Here is a 23,010-nt window from a genome sequence, read left to right as displayed (position 1 = left end):
TGAACCCAAAGCCAATAAATGAGCTGCATCTTGCAATGGTTTTTCTTTGTGTACTGGGTATATAGCAATTCATTTGGTAAAATATAAAGAGTGAAAAATAGTTATCAAGGACACCTATGTATTTCCGAAATGGGAACAAAATATAGAGTTTAGAAGCAGTAGCTATTTGCACATTTTGGAAATTGTGGGTAGCCATATTAGCATGTGAATTATAGGATATTTTTCAAATTGACTTCTTATTTACACATTGTCTTACATTCGAAAGGCAGAAATGCATAGAAAGTCAATCGGTAATAGTAGATAAAAGTAGTACCTCACCTGTTTGGGTAGGCCTAGTGCCCGCACAGGAAACAGCCCAAAATGCAACATGGACACAGCACATTTTTACAGTGAAAACAGACCCTTTTTTTTGCAAAGTGCCTAGCTGTGGATTTTGAACCCTAGCTCAGCCGGCACCAAGAGAAACATATTAACCCTATATATCTTTGCAAACAAGACACCTAGGGGAATCCAGGATGGGGCGACTTGAGTGGCTCTCACCAGGTTCTGTTACCCCAAATCCCTTGCAAACCTCGAACTTTGTAAAAACAACCACATTTTCCTCACATTTAAGTGATGGTAAGTTCTGTAATCTGCGCAGATCCAAAAAATTCTACCCATCCCACATCTCCAAAAAGTCTTCTGATAAAAATGGTACCTCACTTGTGTGGGTAGCCTAGGGACCGCGACAGGAAACAGACCAAAGCGCAACATTGACACACCAAATTTTTACTGTGAAAACTGACTCTCTTTTTTTCAAAGTGCCTAGCTGTGGATTTTGAACCCTAACTCTGCCGCTACCTAGGGAAACCTAGCAAAGCTATCCTTTTTTGAAAACTAGACACCCAGGGAAATCCAGGAGGGGGTGACTTGTGTGGCTCTGACCAGGTTCTGTTACCCAGAATCCCTTGCAAACCTCAAACTTTGTCGCAAAAAAACACATTTTCCTCACATTTTTGTAATGGAAAGTTCTGGAATGTGCGTGGATCCACAAAATTCCACACAACTCGCATTCTCCAAAGTCTCTCGATAAAAATGATACCTCACTTAGCCCCATCTGCCTCCTGAGGGAAGCAGAAATACTGTGGCAATTATTTTTGGGGTGGGGGTATTGGCAGGCCTATTCTGGGCAGCCCCCAACCCTATGAATAAATAAAAAAAACGAATCCCTGGTGCCTACTGGGTGTATCAGGGGCTATTGCCCACATCTGCCTCCTGGGGGGGCATAAAGACTTTTGCGTTTTTGGGGGGAAGGGTGGGGGCATTGGCATGCCCATATTGGGCAGCCCCCATGCCTGACCTAAAAGATATAATTCCTGGCATCTAGGGTGCTTTTTTCCCCCTGTTGGGTGCAGATTGGGGGCTAATTCCTGTCTTCTAGGGTGCTTTTTCCCCCTGTTGGGAGAATATTGGGGGCTACTGCCCCCATAAGCCCCCTAGGGAGGGCAGAAAGACTGGATATGCCACTTTTCATGGGGGGAGCAGAGGCACTTGCCCAAGGGGCCACTCTCCCCTCCCTGGGGCCTAGTGGGTGGATCCCTGCTTAGGGATAGCCCTCTTGGGCTGATCCCCAAGCAGGGATCCACTAGGGAAGGGTACCATTGGAAAGGGGAGATGTGTTTCATGGCTCGGGGACTGAGATAGGTCCATAATCACCAAAACATGCGCGTGATTGTCACTGCATTGAAAAGCAAAAAAAGCCTTGGGAGGTTGAGGAAGCTCTTCCCCACCTCCTGAGGCAAAAATAAAAATGGGAAATTCCACTGCCGTCTGCAGCAGAGGGATTTTTTTTTGCACCTGTGCACATGACGGAATGGTTCCGTCATGAGCACCGGAGCACTGGTGTTCATGGCGAAACCATTCTGTCATGAGCACAGAAGAGGTTAAGTGCAATCACTTACAACATGGCGGGTCGGCACTTCAAATTAAAAACCCGGGCTGGACAATTCTGGTAGAACAACACACAATAATCTCTTGTCAAGAGACCTGGCTATCAGACTTATCCCACTTAGACGGATATGCAACTTTTTCTGTTCTATTTAGTCCTCCAAAGTGTGGCCAGCCAAAAGGAGGATTGGCTACCTTCATCTCAGTGACACCGATGGACATTACTGTCGGAGAGCTCATCACATTATCATTTGCTTTTAATTACCCCACAGAAGTCCTTGGATCTGTTGTTATTTAATGTCTATTAAAACATTTTTGATCCAACTGTGAATAAGATCATAGATGGGCTGGAGGATGCTGAATGTAAAGCCCAACATGATCATGCAAAGGAACTTCTAATTATTTGGGTAGGAAATATTTATATATAAGTGTTTGACCCTAGAATACTGGCCTTATGTGGCATTTGTGATGAGGTGGGTAAGCTCCTCACACACTTCAAGCATACCCCTTATGGGTATTCATTGAACTGAGTTGCCTTTACAAAAAACCTCATATTTTCTCAAGAGTGTGATACGTCCAATTCCACGCAGATTCGAACATACGGGGGAAGGCAGGCTCCAACTTGATCATCGCTAATTGCTAAAGAACGTCTCAGTTTTTAAAAGGGTGTAAAGTGCTGAATAACTCCATAAATGATCTTAACTCATAAATACTGACCCAAAATCTAAATCTGGGAAGAAAGTCAGGTAAAAAGCTACAACATAGGGCATAGTATAATAAGAACAGGGGTGTAAATATGAAGGTGCCGATTACGATCCGGTAAAAAAAATTCCCCGTACGACTCGTATCCGGTGTTTTTACCGTACGAATCGTACAAGTGCCTTACAAACTGCCAACTACGATTCGCATGGGAAAAAGTCCATACGAATCGCATTGGGAATTATTCCCCACACGTCCTGGGGTCGGAAAATTTACCGTACGAATGTGAAAAGTGAAGCCCGACCGCGGAATTACGATCCATCCCGTGCGTCCGATGTTACAAGCGTATGGAAAAAACACCGTCCGCACCGAACTCCCATAGCAACCATGGAGACATGTGCCCGCATACGCGCTGACCCCCCCAGCCCCCGTACGTTCGAGTCGTACCCCCCCAGCCCCCGTATGTTCGAGTCGTACCCCCACCCGTGTATGTACGGTGCGTACCCCCAGCGCGTAGCGCTGAGGGTACGCACCGTACATACACGGGTGGGGGTACGACTCGAACGTACATGGGTGTACATACACGGGGGTAGACACGTACACGGGTGTACATACACGGGGGTATGACACGTACATGGGTGTACATACACTGGGGGGTACGACACGTACACGGGTGTACATACACGGGGGGGTTCGACGCGTACACGGGTGTACATACACGGGGGTACGACACGTACACGGGTGTACATACACGGGGGTACGACACGTACACGGGTGTACATACACGGGGGTACGACACGTACACGGGTGTACATACACGGGGGGTACGACACGTACACGGGTGTACATACACGGGGGGGTTCGACACGTACACGGGTGTACATACACGGGGGTATGACACGTACACGGGTGTACATACACGGGGGTACGACACGTACACGGGTGTACATACACGGGGGGTACGACACGTACATGGGTGTACATACACGGGGGGGTTCGACACGTACATGGGTGTACATACACGGGGGTACGACACGTACACGGGTGTACATACACGGGGGTACGACACGTACATGGGTGTACATACACGGGGGGTACGACACGTACACGGGTGTACATACACGGAGGTACGACACGTACACGGGTGTACATACACAGGGGGGTACGACACGTACACGGGTGTACATACACGGGGGGTTCAACACGTACAAGGGTACGCGCTGGGGGTACGCACCGTACATACACGGGTGGGGTACGACTCGAACGTACGGGGGCTGGGGGGGTACGACTCGAACGTACGGGGGTTGGGGGGGGTCGGCGCGTACGTACGGGGGCTGGGGGGGGGGGTCGGCGCATACGTACAGGGGCGGGGGGGGTACGGCGCGTACCGGGCCACCTACTCTGGTCGTTTCGCGCCGTACTTCGCTTTTCCGGCACTTTTTGGGTGCCGTGAAAATATCGCCGTCCGGACTGCTGTCGGTTCGAATCGTACTTCCTGGGTCGTGAAACGCTGCCTGAAAGCGTCCCGACGTCACGTCGCAGCATTCCCGGATCACATTCGTACGTATATTTTCGTCGGTCGGTGTTTTTTACGATTCGTACGGAAATGGTGTTTCCGTGCGAATCGTAATTCCATGTTTGTAAAGTTTTCCGACCGGGTACGAGTTGGACGCAGAAAACTCTCCGACCGACGGTTCGTACCCGGTTTTTACCGGATCGTAATCGGCACCTAAGTAGGAGAAAATTGATATGGAGGATTTTCCAAGAGATCTTATAGTTAACAATCTGGCACAAATTGAGGTAGCCCTATAAAATGATCCTAATCTGTATAAGGTTATACAGACCTATGCAACCTTAAATAGACACATGGCAGTCAAAACTAACAAAAAATGTTCGGAAAACATCTGATACTCCTAAATGGTTTAATAGTGCCTGCTCCGTGGCCCATAGATCTGTAAAGCTGCACTAGGTAGGCACCCGAGGAATGAGGAAGGGGTAGCAAAGGCTAGAAAAGTCTATAAAAAAAACTATCAGAAAAAGGAAAATTGACTTGAATGAGAAGGCCTGAGAAGACCTAAAACCTGCATGTACAATGAAAGATTCTCGAGCCTTCTGGTAGGTCGTTAATCCCACAACTTTTCTGGGGGACGAAATGCCTAAATTAGAGACTATTGTACCAGCTAAGGATTGGGTGGACCATTTCCCAAAAATATATTGCCATAAATCCCAGATCGCTTACTCGGTCTCGGACCCTGAAGCCCCCTTTGATATGAATGCTGCCCAGTCCTTGAGTAGTTCAATTGAGGTAGCAGATATCATTTTAGCCACAGAGAACAGCCCCTCAGAGAAAGCTTTGGGAACTTATAGGATTCCAATAAACTTGTAAAAACATGCCACTATTTTGGGCTCTGCTGATAACTAATATAATAAGAGCCAGAATAGTGGAAGCCCTATTAAAGACCTGTCAGTAAGCCATTATTGTCCCGATCTTAAAAAAGGGGGATGAGAGACAACCTCATTGTTACCCCCCTATTTCCCTGTTCAATAGCATGGTAAAAATCCTGGGCTGGGTCATCTTTCCCAAATTAGAGCTTTGGGTGTCTGAGGCCCAAGCGCTTTCTGACTTGCAATTGGAGTTTCATCCAGGCCTTGACACAGTAGAGCAGTCCTTAAACCTGTTCCTAATAGTCCAAAAATACACTAAGGCTGTATCCATCCAGCCTTTATGGACTTAACATGTGCCTTTGATACGGTGAACCGTCCCAAATTATGGTCACTTATGGCACAGTTAGGGGATGAAAGAGCGATTATCACACTGCTCAGTAGGCTCCATGAGCGCACATCAGCAGGAGTCCGTTATAGCAGGGACGGTGACCTAACAGAAGATTTCCCCTCTGATGTTGCGGGCAGACAAGGGTGTATCTTGTCATCAGGCCTCTTTTTACTTTATATTAATGGGCTAGGCGAACATCTGTCTAGTGTTGGGAAGTAAATACCAAGGGCAAACTCATGCCAAATTCCTGTGGTATTAGACGAAGATGATGTTGTTCTCGTAGCGTGAACAGCTAATGGCCTCCAAACTCTGCTTGATGTTTTTAATGTCTTTATGATTAATTTAGAACTTAAGACTAATCACGCTAAATCGTTTATAATGACATTTGGCCAAAAATAGCTAAAACATTTTACTTGGAGGTGAAGAAATCAGTAAAATCCCTCATTTTACTTGTCTGGGAGGGTTCACTGGCACAACATCGATGTAACAAATATTGCTGTAAAAAATATTGAGTTAAAAACATAGACAACAAAAATACCGACTCCTATACTTAAACAGGTAAGTTCAAAAATATTAATTCATAAGTATCAATGTAAAAAATATAAATGTAAAAAATATTGATTTAAATATATATAGAAAATAACATAATATATATTAAATATATTAAATATTATTAACTTTAACAAAATTAAATAAATGTAATATACAGTTTTACAAAATATTACAAATAAACTAAATTAAAAAAAATAAACACCCAACCATAATATTGATACATATATATTTACTTTACAATAGATAATAAACTATTATCTTTCATTTATTTTAAAACTTTAAAATTATATGAAAATCTAATATATATAAATAATTTAAAATATATTTTAAAACAAAATCTAGAATACATTAAAACATTAAGATATGAATAAATATTTCAACTTAAATTGCCCAATGCAATCAGTGCAACAGTAGGAAAAGTGTTGGATAGCAAAATAATTAAATTTACTATTCCAACTCCAGTGAGTGCAACAGTAGGGAAAGTGTTGGACAGTGGATGGGTAAAAATTACTATTCCCACTCCAAACAGTGCAACAGTAGAGAAAGTGTTGGATAGCGGAGCGGTAAAAATTACTATTCACACTCCAGTGAGAGCAACAGTAGGGAAAGTGTTAGATAGCAAGGGAAAGAAATTACTATTCCCACTCCAGTGAGTGCAACAGTAGGGAAAGTGTTGGATGGCGGAGGGGTTAAAAAATCTATTCCCACTCCAGTGAGTACAACAGTAGAGAAAGTGTTGGATAGCGGAGGAGTAAAAATTACTATTTCCACTCCAGAGAGTGCAACAGTAGGGAAAATGTTGGATAGCAGAGAGGTAAAAATTACCATTCCAACTCCAGTGATTGTAAGAGTAGGAAAAGTGCAGGATAGTGGGGGATTAAAAATTACTATTCCCACTCCAGTGTATGCAACAGTAGGGAAAGTGCTGGATAGCGGAGAGGTAAAAATTACTATTCCCACTCCAGACAATGCATCAGTAGGGAAATTGCCGGATAGCGGAGGGAAAAATTACTATTCACACTCAAACACTTAGATAAAATATATCCATATTAAAAATTAAACAAAAAAATAAAATTAATAAACAACATTTAAATAAAATATATGAAACATATAAAAATAACACATATTATAATACTAATTAGATGCAACATAAGTCTACAAATATTATATCAAATAAAATAATGCATAAATAAAAAATAAATAAAATTACACAAGAAAATATTCACAAACAAAAAATTTACTTAAAATATAAATTTATTTATTTTATTTCTTACCCTATAACACCACACCAATAACAAAACACTTCCACATTTTTAATTACATTTATTTACACAATGCACATAATTAATAATGAATTACAAAATATTATTAATGATTAAAAAACTACAATAATTGACTATACGCACTTTAACACGACAATATCCACAACCCACACCTAATTTAAACTGTAAAATAATAAAAGACAACTAAAACTTATTTTAAAATCAAAAACTATTAATATTAACAACTAGTAATTAAATAATTAAAATGTATTTAATGCCCACCCTTTACTCCTTTAAAAGTAAAAACAACACACAAAACAATTACCAAGAATAAATAATAAATAATTAACATTAATTACCAACTATATACAATTAATTACACAATTACCATAATACATACCAATTAATTTATCAAAATTAATTAACAACCAATCATTAATTCATCATTTTAAAATATACTACTTCCCACCCTTTTCACCTATAAAAACCACAAAGCACACCTAAAATTAACTACAGGATTACCAAAATTAATTACACATTAAATAATTACAATCAATTTACAACCAATTATTAATTCATAAATCAATTAATTCCTACCCTTTACACCTATACACACCACAACACACACCTAAAATTAATTAAAAAATTACTAAAATTAATAAACAATTAATTTATCAAAATTAACAACCATTAATTCATAAATGAAAAACAAATTACTTTCCACCCTTTACACCTATTAACACAACAACACATACCTAAAATTTATTACACAATTACCATAATTAATTACCAATTAATTAATTGAAAATAATTACCAACCAATTATTAATTAATTAATAATACATTGCCTTACACATTTAACACTTTAACATCTCCATTAAACAAATATTATTAAATATGAATTAATCAATACATTTAAAATAATTAAATCAATTTCCACCCTATTTCCCTATATACCCACTACCCGCTATGAAACTAAAAACGCAAAATTCAAATAAAAAAAGAAGAAATTTAATATAATGAACTTACTGCCCACCGTATTCCCCTGTAAACCCACAACCCGCTATGGAACTAAAAGCACAACATTTAAATAAAAAAACTTAATAACTACTAAAAACGTAACACATATATTAAAAATACAAACAATTCTTATGGAAAAAAACATACATCACATACATATGAAATATATACTTTATATTTTTAACATCTATATTTTTGCAAATGATATCAAACACTTCAATATTTTTAAAATCAGTATTACTATTCTTAAGTCGATATTCTTGACCATAATATTCTTTCTGTCAATATTTCTGACCCACGATATTAACAAATCGATATTTGTGCAACTCGATATTTTGTACTCGATATTCTGTCTCTGCACCGTCTGGGAGTGCCTTTGGTGTGGATTTTAACTGGAAGCTTTTATTAAATGTCAGAGCTATGCCATTTCAAAAGGCTTGAGGTGCTGTTTTAAGATTTTCAAAAAGGTTAGGACACAAGCCAACCAAAGAATTGCTCTATTTAAAAAAAAAAAGAAAATTCTGTTAGTTATCTTCTTTGGTGCTGGTGTCTGTGGACAGCCGCGGCCCGTGGAGGGAGTTCCGTGGGGCGGTAAGGCGGGGCGGGGGAGGGGCAGGGTGGGGGGTTCTATAAACCGGAATATGGATAATTGCAGGTAAGTAAACAATTAAATAAACAAAACGAATTTCGTAGCGCGCGCTGCATCGCATTTTGCAGTGCCTCAAACTACCTCTGTATCTTTTTACCATGAGTAAGTTCGACTGTGCCTATTAGATGATTACCTAAAATTGCAGCCCTTGTTGCGCTGGGTAAGAATTTGGAACAACCCAGAGGCACATTTCTGCAAACCAGTACTGACAGATTGTATGTATCTGGACAACTACCTAGATATTGTCTGGTTCAGATTTATCAAAACAAGCTTTGCTAGGATGTGCACCCGGGACAATCCAGACACTCTCAGTAAAGTTTAAATAACTACAATTAACACATGTCTTTACCAACATTCCCGGGCACCTAATTTAGTGACTAATTTTTCCTGGATGGTGGCGGTATATTTGATCTGATCAACTTTTGAACTAGAATCCTATAAGCAGTCACTGAGAAAGCTCTTAAAAACAATGAGCTACTTAATATTTCTTTGGTTGTCCTACTTAAAGAGCATATTTTATGCTCTAGAACTTGAAACACTCTGGGATAACCCAGAAGAGGCTGCTCGGTTCCCACAGCAATTGGTCAAGGACCAGTTTAGAGATCAGCTCTGTGGCGAAAAGATTACAATTTGCAAGTCAGGCAGCCTGTCAGACCAATTTCTCAATCTTAAGACCATGCCATTCTATGAAGCTATGTTCAATACCCCTCCCCCAACATAAGGGGGGCCCGCAACAGGCCCACGAAACCAATCCCCGCCAGCCTTACGATGGTGGTTTTACCGCCATGGAAAGGCTGGCTGAGGCCAGCATCCTAATTTGGCCGGTGGTGCCTGCTAGGCATCGCCACCATTTTACAGCTGTAGACTGCTCCGCCAGGCAATTGGAATGATTGCCTGTTGCGGATCTCTTTGCGCCCGTCACGGTCACGGTCCGATTCGCCTCGCCATCCTAATTTGGCATGGGGCATATTGCTGTCTGATGGCGGAGGGCTCGCCACCGAACGGCTGGATGTGGCGGGCCATCCCAATCACCCCCAGAGTCTTTAGGATCCTGAAGTCTGAAAAAAAAGGAAGTTATCATGGTTGGCATGGCCAAATTTCTTCAGGTGCCTGGCTCATTCGCAAGCGACTACGAGGATCAACTATGTGCCTGCATGAGTTTTAGGAAAAAAGGCATATAAAGTCAATTAGATTATGCAACTGCAGGTTGTGCTTTCTGATACGTGCAGTTGGATAGCACTTTTACTATGATTTATTTTCTATGATATCAGAAAGGGATTGTTAAGAACACAGGCCACTATAAAATAAAATTTGCTGGAAAGTTGCTAATCTCTAACGTTTTATAAGGATCTAATTAGCCTGGCCTTGCTCTGTACTGAAGACATACTAATTAAATTTTAGCAATATAGGAATTGTTTTTCTAATTTTGCATGGAGTGGACACTTTTCAACAATCAATTTTATTTAACTGTTTTCAAATGATGGCGTATGCAATTTGCCATTACTGCCATGAGCTATTTGTTATATTTTACTGTATGTTAAATGGATTTGTAATCCGAAATAAGCAATATTGATTATGGTGATGATGAAATTAAACAGGTAGTTAATTATGATCAAGTATTTAGGTCACTATAGTTAGCGTCTGAAGAATCAGTAAAAAGAAGGCAAGCCACACCAAAAACACTTTTAGCTCTATGTTTTCACAGTGATATAGGACTTGACCAAATTTGATTTTTTCACTGCTGCCTTGTAAAGGTGAACTACAGAGTGCAAAGAACACTGATGGCGGAGAGATTCTTAGATAACATAGATGACTTAGACAGCATAGAAAGCAAGGGTGAAGGATGGGCACCTAGACCACAATTGATTATCTTAGGAGATTCAAATCATGTAGTCTTTTATTCACGATTCTCTGTTCTGTCTAACACAACTCTCCAGTATTTTCTGATATGAAGTACTAGGGGTGTTTACCACAATGGGTTATGAACATCTAGTCTTATCATTGTGCTACTGATAAGGTCTATAAAGGCTATTAAAGGCTGTATTCATTCTTCTATCTTTAATATTCCATTTTATCTCCTATTGGACTAAACTTTTGGATGTATGATGTTACAACGAATGCTTTTACAACGCATGCTGTTACAACGAAATTTTTACAACGCAAATGCAGTGACAACGCAAGTCTTTACAACGCAAGTCTTTACATCGACTTGCACTAGATGGCGTGCTTACATTAAAAAAGTGTAATTTACTATTCTAACTCCAGTCCACGTAACAGTAGGGAAGGTGTTTGGATAGTAAACCACACTATTTTTAATGTTAGCACGCCATCTAGTGCAAGTCGATGTAAAGACTTGCGTTGTAATGGCATGCGTAGTCAATGCATTTGCGTTGTAACAGTTTTGTTGTAATGGTAGTGGGTTGTAAAAGTTGCGTTGTAAACGTTGTTCCCCTAAACTTTTACATTTATACTTTTAATCTGCACAGTACCTGGGCTGTTCACCCAGTGAAGTAGGTTTTAATTTTTTAACACCAGGATATCGTTAAGGTTTTACTGATATAGAGTTAGATTATCTTAAAAGCAATTTGGTCAAATCTAGTTCAAACTATCCACGGTGGAAGGCCGAAATTCTTCAGTGGCTCTTAAGCACTGCATGGGAGCTGAATGAAAGTCTTAGTTCCAGTTTCCATTGAACTATCACTTTTGTTGTTCGTATCTTCTGCACAGGGCTGTATTGCAAGCCCCTGGGGGCCTCTGCGCTGCAAGGGGGCCACACCCCTCCAAGGGTCCTCACCCCTTCAAATGGAGATCAATTCCACATTAGGTCAATGAATATCTGAGAAATACGGGAGAAATGGGGGGGCCCTCATCAAATTCTGCAGAGGTCCCCATCATTTCGCATCATGCTGCGTTTGCTGAGTGGACTTCTGACTCAATTACGCAGCGTCATCACTAACCCAGGTACATGTAAATGATCATGGCATACAAGGAGATCCGTATTACACATCTTTATTCTTCAGAGTTTTTCGCTTAACTGCTCATACCACGTCATGAATTTTCTTAACCACATCCATCACTTACTTCACTATTCTTCATAATCCATTAGGGACCAGAGGGGTCCCACTATCGCTAACACACACAACACTGCATATTTCTCCTTGTTAAATAAGTACACAAAATTACACATATACCCCATAACTCTTCAATGAGTCATCGAGGTGCTTGAATCAATCTTCCAGATCTCATTACTGGTGTTTGAGGAGACACAGGAGAGGCACAGGTGACACAGACGCAGGTGCAATCTTTGGGCTCTCTTTACTACCAGATTGAAGTGTCAACGAACCTCGAGACATGTATTTGAAATAGGAAGAATCTCTTGTGATGGACTTTCCAGGATAATGAGCAGTCACCATCTGTCCTTTGCTACTCACAACCCTCAGTAGGTCACCATCAAAAGGAGCACCAGACTTGCATTTCCGATTCTGCCTGACAATAGCTTGGTCTTCTCTTTTGAACACAGTACTCCGAGCAGAGCAGAATCAGTCCACATAGGTCTTCATTTTTCGTTTGTGAGCCAAATCAGTAGTGGAAAGTTGATCAATGTCAATTGATTTTTCAGCGGTCTGTTGTGGCAATTTGGTTTCCAGTGGTCTCTCAAACATTATTAAGGTGGCAGGGCTTTCACCTGTGGTAGAATAGGGAGTTGAACTGTAAGCATAAAGTGTGGAGTGACGGCTTGATTTGAGTTCTAGTGTTTCCAGTATAGTGCACTGGGCGGTCTTCTTGAAGGTGCTCATAAATCCCTTGACAACACCATTCGCCTGGGGGCAGAGAGGTTCCGTTTTCTGATGCTTGACATTTAGGTGAGTGGGAAAATCTTTAAATTCTCGACTATTGAAAGGAGGGCCATTGTTAGATTTCAAAATTGAAGCAACAACCCATGTTGCAAAAATACATTCTAATCCTTCAATGACTCTGTTGTGAGTGGTTGATGACCAACAGTCCACAGGGGGAAAACAGATGCATTCATCAACAACTACTAGTAGGTGATGTCTATTGTCAAGTGGTCCAAAGAAATAAATTGCAATCTTCTCCCTGGTATGCTTTGGAAGATCAGATGTGTTTAATGGATTTGGGGTTCTTTTGTATGACAAGCAGTTGCACAAAAGACATGCCCATAACTATTTCTGAACACTTTCATCAAGATGAGGGAACCACACTCGGTCCTGTAGGGTTTGTTTAGTAGGAAAAACCCCATGTTGTCCCTCATGTGCCTGACTTGTTGTTTCAGGCATAACAATTCTTGACCCTCATAATATAATTCCTCCAGGGGTAACTGAAAGTTCGTCTTGGGCAATTCTGAATCTCTGGCAAGGTCATCATGAAGAGGTCAGGTATGTTTTCTCCAAGACTGATGTGCAATAATGTCTTTGAATATTAACAAATCTCTTTCAGCGCTCGTGGAAACAATAATTTGTTCCACTGATACGGCAGCAGGGGTACTAGATTTTATTATGAAGTTATCATAAACATCAGCTGCTTAAAAGTGGTGCCATGACATGGTATTGGTGCACCTGAGAAACAGTCAGCAGGGTTTGATCTTTTCCTGGACGATGCACAATAGTATAATCATACTTCTGCAGTCACAACCCCACCTCCCAATGTGTGGGATTATCTTAGCTTTAGGATTGTCAAAAACGGTGAGCAATGCTTGATGGTCGATGACAACTGTGAAGTGCATTCCATACAGGAACACATGAAAATGCTCACAAGCTAACATCGCAGTCAGGATTTCTACTTTAGGTTGTGAATAAACATGTTCCGCCTGTGACAAACTCCTGCTAGCATAAGCCACAGTGTGTCTTGGGTCATTAGGATGTCCATTGTGCTTTGCAAGCATTAAACCTAACCCTATTGGGCTGGTATCAACAACAATCTGTTTGTAGTTTCAGCTCAAAGTATGCCATTTCAGTGGAATTCTGAATCGCATGTTTGATTTTCTTGAAGCTTTGTTTACATTCACATGACCTTTGAAATTGAGCTTTTCGTTAAGTCTCTCAATGGGACACTCACAGTGGCAAAGTCATGTATGTACTTTGAACAGTAGATGGCAATACGAAGGAATAGGAGTATAGTTAAATCTTGAGGGGAAAAAGTGGATGACAAAGCTTGTACTGTATTTGGACTGGGATTCATTCCGCCATCATGCTTCTCTGTACCTGGTTATTTCTGCCTTTAGCATTGTCATACTGTATGAATGATGGCTCTATTTTTGGCTGTGGTGCAGTATCTCTTGTCTCATTTTATGCTATGTTATGTTAACTTATCTTATAAAGTGCATAGCCACCCAGGGCGGGGCTTCCCAGCGCTGACATGAATTTCAAGGAAGAAATGTGTTTGTTAGGTGAAGAGGTGGGTCTTTAATTGCTTCCTGAAGATTTACAAGTTTCTTTTGGCTCTGAGGTAACGGGGCAAGGAGTTCCAAAGTTTAGACACCTAGTATACAAATGATCTCCCACCACCTTTGACGCTTCTAATTCTGGTAGTAACCAGGAGGGAGTGATTGTTGAATCTTAACTCTCTTGTGTTGTAGTATGGTGTGATAAGGTGACTAAGAATATGCAGGCCACAGGAGTATTTTATCTTGTTTGCTATTCATAGTGCTTTGAATGCAATTATTTTGCTCACCGGCAGCCTATGAAAGCTTGCCAAAGCCAGACGTGTGATTGAGTGTTAGGCAGGGCTAGCAGTATTCGGGCAGCACTATTTCAAATAACTTGCAACTTCTGAATTACATAAGCAGGCCAGCTTAGATGAAGAGAATTACATTAAAGTTTAGGCATGGAAGCATAAGACCTTGTCCCACAACTCTTCCAGGGTGCAAAGGGAGCTATTGTAATGTCTTTCTAAGGGCTCTCTGGAGACCACTTTCTCTGCCTGGGATGCCATGGTTAGAATATTATCTTTTAAAACCCCAGGCTCTTAAACTCCGTTTTAAGAAAGGGCTGTCACCAAGGGACAAAGGCCAGAGAATGTAGTCCCACAATGCTGGGTTGTTTCCAACAACCATAACCTCAGTTTTTTGCTGTTCAATTTAAAGCAACTGGTTGTCATCATATTGTTCACCTGCTCCGGTCAGGTGGACAGTGACTCTGAGTTTAGGCTTGAGTTAGGTGATAGGGAAACAATGATCTAGGTTTCAGCATACAACACCATAGTGAGACCAGCTGAACATATTATGTCTGCTAAAGGGCGGACATAGATATTCAAAAGAGTTTGGCTCAACGATAAGCCCTTGGGCACTCTGCACCTGAGCTGATGGGCCTCCGACAGGCAAGGCCCTTCCCTAACCTGAGACCTTCTATTGTCTGAAAACGAGGTCAGCCATCTTAGCACCTTCCCTGTGACACCTACCGCCTCTAATCAATGTCGGAGAATGCAATTGGTGACTGTATCAAAGGCTGCGCTCAAATCAAGAACAATGAGTGCAGCTGTTTCTCCCCGTTTAAGTGGCCTGTCTCCGTACTACACCCAGGACGAAAGTCCATTTGCGTCTGGTGCAGGAGATTGTGCATTTCCAAAAAGTCGGTCAGATAGCTATTTACCACTATTTCTATTTTACCAGCAAATTTCTAGCCAATGACAAAAAACTTTCTGTAAGGCCTTCACTTCCTTCAAAGGCCTTGCACTGGCTGGAGTGCCACTTAAACTCCACATACGTCAACCATTGATTTGTTCACTTCGACTGAGGCACACATGGCAAGCACGAGGAGTTTGCTAGACCACGGCACACTCTCCATGAGAGCACTCTCGGTTCTTTGGTTGTGGGGTTAACGTTATTCCCTATCTCGTCACCAGTTGTAGCCTCTTTCCCAGCCCAGGTACATGTAAATGATCACACCAGACAAGCAGCTCGGTATTACACATCTTTATTTTTCAGAGTGTCAACATTTACTGCTCGTACTACATCATGAAGTTTCTTAACCACACCCAATCACTTATGTCACTATTCTACGGAGTCCATCAGGGACAAGAGAGGTTCCGCTATTTCTAGCACACACAACACTACAAGTTCTTTACCGATTTCATTAAGAGTTTAGTACATAGTTTTCTTAGATCCACATCAGATGGCTCCCAAAGTAAATAAATGCACTTAATAACACACATAGCCATGTAACAAACATGCAAATGGGACACGTTGTAGTTACTTGCCATGCAGCATACGATTATGAAAGTTCTGAATGTCGGGATGCTATGAATCTGCCCCATCTGGATCTGTTGTTCTTGCCACAGTACACACTTGTGTGGTGCATGTTATCCTTGAACAGAAATGTGGACTCCGTGTAATACCACTGATGTTTATTCATGAAAGCAAGTTAGAATGGAAGAAGAGAATATATTGCTAACAAATGTCATAAAGTTCCCCACCGGTACCACTGCATGCAAGAAGATAAAATAATTCCTACCATTGACTGTCAAGTCATTGTCCTTGTTGGAGTCATAGTTTCCACACAGCCCGCATGTTCTGTCCTTGAAAGTGTCTTCCAGCTCCAGCTGAGGGGTCAAACAACAGGTATTAATGCAATGATCCAGGTCAGCTGCTCTGGCATCAAGTTTGCTCTGGTCATATTTTAATGAAAGAAGACAGTCAGAAATACAAATGTCTTGAATCACGTCTGCGGTACAACTAAAAGGTGACACCAGCAAAATCAAACACAGCAGACGGAGTAAAATAAACTTCTGTATTATTGAAGGGATGACTGAGAAGACATACAAATTCAGACATTGAAATGTTATTAAATATCTAGGAATCCTCCATTTTACCTAGAAAATTGAAGAAAACTGAATAATACAAATAAAGTTAATGGTGAAAGCAACTACCTAAGCATTAAGGGCCTGATTCACAAAGGGCCTCCGCTCTCATGGTGGAGACCCTGCAGTCGTGGCGAAATCTTCATAATGAGAATTCTCAATATGGAAATTCCATCCAAATGCGGAGTCTCCCTCATGACTGCGGGGCCTCCACCATGAGAATTGAGGCCCTTTGTGAATCAGGCCATTTTGTGATGTTAGTTTCTTTAATTTTTTATTGTTTTATGCCCTACTTGCTTAATATGTACGTTGTAAAGGCACGCATAAACAAAACCAAGATTTTCTATCGGTCGGTGCTATATAGAATTTGTAGCTTATGGAGGCAATGGGTGCATTTAGCTCAATGTGAAATGCATGCAAGAGATTTACCTCTTCCATCTTGTTGCATATAGCTGTATTTTGTGTAAAATAAATTAACATTTCTATCAGTATCTTTTATGACACTCCATAAAAAGGTAAACAAAATAACTGTCTCAACATAAACCATATTTGTGAACAGAAATAACATACATTTTGAAATCAATATTTTTGGAATTAGAATGTCCTCTGTATGATGCGCAGTCGGTCCCTTGCCTTGTGTACCCAGCTATGAGTATCAGCTATCCTGGTTTTTGGATTTAGGCCTCAGCCTTCCCTAATCTGGCATGTGTTCATAGGCCTAGGCCTGCCTTTGACAAGAGTCCAATCCTGGATGTGTCTTTGGAGCTGGGGGGATGCAGCATATGGGCCCTCAAGGGAAAAATGGAGCCCATATCTGATTTATATATAATTCTGGCTCCCTATTCCCCCCTAAAATGAAGAATTGCCACCTCTCTCTCATTTACCTAGCCACATAATGCCCACCAATGATAACCTGTGGGGGCGTTAGCTTGCCCAATCTCTCGCAATGCATAATCGAGCAGTTATATTAGCAATAGAGACAATCGTAGAGATATGCCTATCAACTTCTCATTTATGGCCCAGCATAAAATCCCCACGATTTGATTGCACATAACATTGTAGATGCTGAGAAAGAGAGAGGGCTATGTCTTCTCAGAATTGTGCAAGATATGGGCAGCTGGCAAACATATGAAAAATATCTGCGGCAGGTAGTCCGTATCGAGGGCAGTATTTGCTATTCCTATTACTACTTCGATCTCCATCCCATTTGTCTATTTTCTCCAGTGTGTAGTATAACATACAGAAAGTTTTGACTTGTTACAATTTCAAATCAACCAAGTTCACTGCAGAATAGACAACTTCAAAAGCATCCTTAATGTCAGACTCCTGTACCACTGCTCCAATTTTGGAGCTCCAGTTGACTTAGGGCATCTTCCCTATGCTCATTCATTATATGAAGGAGTTCCACAAAGTTAAATTACAATCACTGCAATGTATAGAAAAGAAGAGCTCAGAATCATCATTTGTAGTTCTATGGGAAACATTACGATTAAAATATTCTTGTACCTGTAAATACTTGAAAAAAGTCTTATGTGACAGATCATATGCAATTTTGTATGCAGAGAAGGACCAAAACCCTTGACGTCAAATAATTGACCAGCTGTTCTAAGTCCACTAAGAAACCATGTCTTAACTACAGTGTTATGAAATATAACTGATAAAATATGGTTTCCCAAGAGAGGTGTATAATAATGTAGTGATAGGATCTTGAAAAGAGCTTACATTTTGACCCAGATTCTACAAACATCTGTAACTAATTTAAAACGTAGCCTACTGTAGTAGCTAGGGTCAGTTCGTTTGGCCAATATGAACTTCCCCTCTTTCCCCATCACAAACTGATAAGCAAAGGCATTACAATCTAGCTTGAAATCTGAAGAGACTCTGGAGGTGGAATCCAAATACAGCCCAAAAATAGGCCCAGAATTCTGGTAACGCCCAGCCGCCTTTAAATGGATGCAATTTCAGCAGGCATATATCCTGTCTAGCCCTTTTAAATCCCAATATAAAGCAGCCCACCATAGGCAACAGAGTGGGAAAGATATAGAAATGTGGCCAAAATATTAATCTTGACAAAATTACAGCATCAATAATACTTATTTCTGCTTACTCAAAACCTGCATCTTAGCTACACATTGACAAAGCAACTGTTCATAATTAAGCTCAATGATACTATAACAGAAGAGGTAATCTTGACACCCAAATAAGTTGAAATTGAAACCACACTCAGCTGCCTCGCAGCCTTTGCGAAATGAACAATTATTCGAGTTTTTGGGATATTGAGACGATACTCAGAGTAGGCCCCAAATATCTCAGCTTGAATAATAAATAGCTTAATAGTGCAGTTCAGCTGAATATACTGCCACATCATCAGCATAGGCACTTATTTTAAAATCATTTCCATGCACGAGACCAGGACTATCGGAGCAACCTGAATTACATGTTGTAGATAAGGTTCTAGATGGAGAACAAATATAAGTGGGGACAGTGGACACCCGTTTTGGGTGCCACTAGTTATCCTAAATGGAGAAGAGCTATGTCCAGCTAGTACTGTAAAGGCAATTGGGCTCCAATAAAAGTTCTGAATCCTTCATAAGAACAGACTCCCAATCTCCTTTGTTTGTAGAGTTAGCTAAATACGTGGCCATTAAACCCTGTCGAATGCCTTCTCAGCGTCCAATAGGATCATGCCAATCTTGTGTCCAAAAGTATTAGAGGCATCAAATAATGCTATAGCAGCATCACTATGACTATTAGTATCTTTGCAATGCTGCTGAGGAGAAACCAACTCTTGGATGCAGGTGGTCAGCTGAGAAGCTAACACTTTCGCATAAATTTAGGAGTCTGTATTATTACAAGATAAGTGGTGATGAGATCCTCTCTCTTCTGCAGGTTTGCCCTTTTTGAGAAAAACTACAATATTAGCATGATTCCAAGAATCAGGTATATGGCCTTTCTGTGCAGCATATTGAGTGACAGAGAGTAACATTGTTGCCATGACATTTGTAAATATTTCATAAAACTCTATAGATAGAAAATCATCACCTGCAGCCTTGCCAGAAGAAAGTGATGTAATAGCCCTTTCAATTTCTTCCATAGTTATTTTTCTTTTAATGCTTCAGCCTTGATACAGCTAAGCCTTGATATTTTGGCTGATAGGATATAATCTTCCACTGCCCTCATGCAGGGGTCCTGAGTTTCAGTATATAACATTTATTTTATTTTTATATAGTTTATTTTTATTAACAAAAGGTTATCCACCACATAACATATGTTTGTTGCATTACAGTTAGTGAAGGCACAAAGGTCAACATTGAGAATATTCTTTCTACTTAATTCAGTGTTCTTCAATTGGTATGCATACATTAGCAAGACAATTATCTTTTACAAAGACAGCTGGCAGTCTCAAGGAAAGCAGGGTAGTACATTCATCACCAGTATATAATTCTTGAAAGAAAAGCCTAAACTGCTCAAGAATTTCCTGAGGGTCATAGTATTTCTTATCTTGGTTATCCTTAATTTACTTGGCCATATTCTGATATGTACTCTCAACAATTTTATAGGCCAAGATCTTCCCAACTTTTTTTTCATACTCTGCTATTGACATAGACAGCGGCAGCTTTCTCTCTGTGTAAATGATCCAGACTACCCCGGCATTTAATCAGCTCAGTCAGTATCTTGAATTCTTTGGGACTACTTTCCGGATCACTGACATAATATGGGAATCAACAATATTGTGTAACAGAAATTTGGAGGCCCATTAGGATGGCAGGCGGACGGAACCCTAGCGGTGCTGGGACCGGCCGCCAGTGGTGCGGCTATCCCGCACCGGCAATTAGGATGCCACCGCCAGCGTGGGGGTGGCATCCTTCATTCCCAGCATTGTGGCGGGCGGTGCTGTGAGCACCGCCCGCCACAATGCTGGGAATGCACTGCATGCATTGTCATGCACAAGGTGACAGGCACCGCGAGGTGCCTGCCACCATGTCCATGACAATGCAGTGGGGTACCACAGGTACCCCCCCTGTGCACCCCCAAGCCCCAACACCCTAGGGGCCCACAATGGGCCCCCGGAAGAGAATTCCACATGCCTTTCAGAAAGGCATGTTTCCGCAACAATGCTAATATGGATGGGGGTGTGTAGCAAACACCGCCACCATATTAAACCCTTTTCCGCCCGGTCGACTTGTCGTACGGGTGGAAAAGCAGCGGATGGTCTTCCCGTCCGCCGCGGTACCCCCCGCCATACTAATGTGGCGGGGGGTAAATGGGTGGCAGGCGGGGAAGGATGTAGGGCGGATCGCCTCCACCATGGGGGGCGGAGGCCACCGCCCTACATCCTAATGGGCTTCATAGTGTCATAAATATAATTTTCAAAAATATTGGTTACCTAGCCTTATAATGGATCATTTCATAATAATATCGTTAAAAAACATATACAAATATAGTTTCTTAATATACATAAAGTAGTAAGCCTACTAATATATGTAATATAATGTACATTAAATAAATTGAATGTGTAATACTTTATAAAAACATATACATATATGACTGTATATATATATATATATAGTATATTTATATACATATAGATATAGATATATAGGTGGAACCAATTATTAAAATATATATTGATCACAATTTTTTAGTTTAATTCTTTAAATTTACTACTATAAAAGAGGCATTGTATATCTTTATATCTATCTATTGTTTAAAAGAAATAAACATATAAACAAATGCTATAAAATTCGAAATATAAAAAAATATGAAACATATATATATTTACCAATATAAGAAAATGTATCGCATTATGGGAATAATAGATACACTATTCTCATTTGAGTTTATGCAACAGTAGAGAAATTGTAGGACTTAAGGGGAGTCAAATATATTATTACCACTCCAGTTAGTGCAACAGTAGGAAAAGCACAGTCAGTGCTCCTATATATCTGATATCAGGGCCAAGTCAGATTCAAGAGCAACCAAGGGAATAGCCCCCCACCAGAAGCATTGACCACAGCAAAGTTTGAGCCTTGAGATACAGTCTCCATTTGTGTCTCGCTATCCCCAAGAGGCAGAATCTTTGACTCGGGTAAAGAGGGAAAAATGAAGAGCAGAGGCCGAGGCCCTCACTTTCCTTAACAGCTTCCATTACCTGAATTGCCACTTGAAGGGCAAAGTCTAGTGCATCACTGGCAGGTGAGGATTCTGATTTGCATGCAATCAAAATATGTGCCCTGATCGCTGAAGCAGGTAAGTTAGTTAAGATTTTGAGAACAGGTTTTCCAATCTTTAGTGGAATATCACTACAGCTGCTGTGGCATGCTGGAGCTGACCCATCACCTACTTGAGTTACCACCCCCGTACTCCCACGTGAGGGCCTTGTGTGTTGCATTCTCAGTGTCTCAAGATCCTCTTTGAAGGAGCCATCCACACAGCACACAAAGCCGAGGTGTAAGCAATATGAGCTGATAGAGGCCATGAAGCATCCAGGGCTTGAAGCCCAAATAGCAACACCAAGCAGAGCCAATGAGCAAAATGAGCATCAGCTATGTATCCTGCTCTGTGGCTCTACAGTTCTGGATTCTGCAGTCAACTGGGTAGCAGCCACCGGCATCTCCTGGTGGTCAAAATGCACGCAAGGCCACATACTAACAGGAAAGTTTCAAAGTGTTAAAAAATTAACAGTCCAGCAATGCCTGAAGACTCATGATAAACTGTTGAAGCTCCATAGACCTTGATTGAGTGGGTCTTTCCTGGGAAGCACTAATGCCTGTACGGTGAGAGGAGAAGGGAGCCTGCCGCCATCTTTTTCCCCCCAGGTCACAGCACCCTATAATAGAATATACCTTTCACAAGCATAGTAAAACAATCTATCCTCCAGAAACTCAATGAAAGAGTGATTGGTATGTTCTCAACGTACAGCTGGTTACTGAACGCAAGCGAAAGACTCGCAACACTGTTGAACTGTGCCTAAGTGATTCCCATCATTATCTATGCCTTCATAGTCATTGCAATAGCCCCAATGTTTTTGATTGGCCTGCACGGCTAAAGAAGGAATAGGTGATGATCTGCAGCAATGGTTTGTATTCCCAATATGACTGCTGTTGGTATGACTGTGACACTTCTCATGTGGTACTGAGATATTCACGTCACTGAATAGCAACACTTTAAAACCATGGCACAAGTCCCAAGGTGCCTTGAACAGACTAAACATGGGCCTGGCTCTTGCAAATGATGTGATTCATGCACTATGCCATCCAGAAAAAGAAGCTACTGCTTCAAGGCACTACATACCCATGTGCTGAAGCACTGGCTAA

The 23,010-nt window shown here is 41.0% G+C and overlaps 1 protein-coding gene across 1 annotated transcript in view; it reads right to left on the bottom strand.

The window, feature by feature from the left end:
* LOC146860906 (mucin-5B-like) overlaps window positions 1–23,010 on the bottom strand; it is an 814,361-nt gene that overhangs the window by 629,347 nt on the left and 162,004 nt on the right. Inside the window, exon 4 of the mRNA XM_085644901.1 lies at window positions 16,348–16,435. Within this exon, the coding sequence (XP_085501027.1) occupies window positions 16,348–16,435 (88 nt within the window). The remainder of the gene's footprint in view (window positions 1–16,347; window positions 16,436–23,010) is intronic.

This window comes from Triturus cristatus, chromosome 3_1, assembly GCF_964204655.1.
Source record: "Triturus cristatus chromosome 3_1, aTriCri1.1, whole genome shotgun sequence".
NCBI classification, from domain to species: domain Eukaryota; kingdom Metazoa; phylum Chordata; class Amphibia; order Caudata; family Salamandridae; genus Triturus; species Triturus cristatus.
This window is presented reverse-complemented; position numbering and strand designations above follow the sequence as displayed.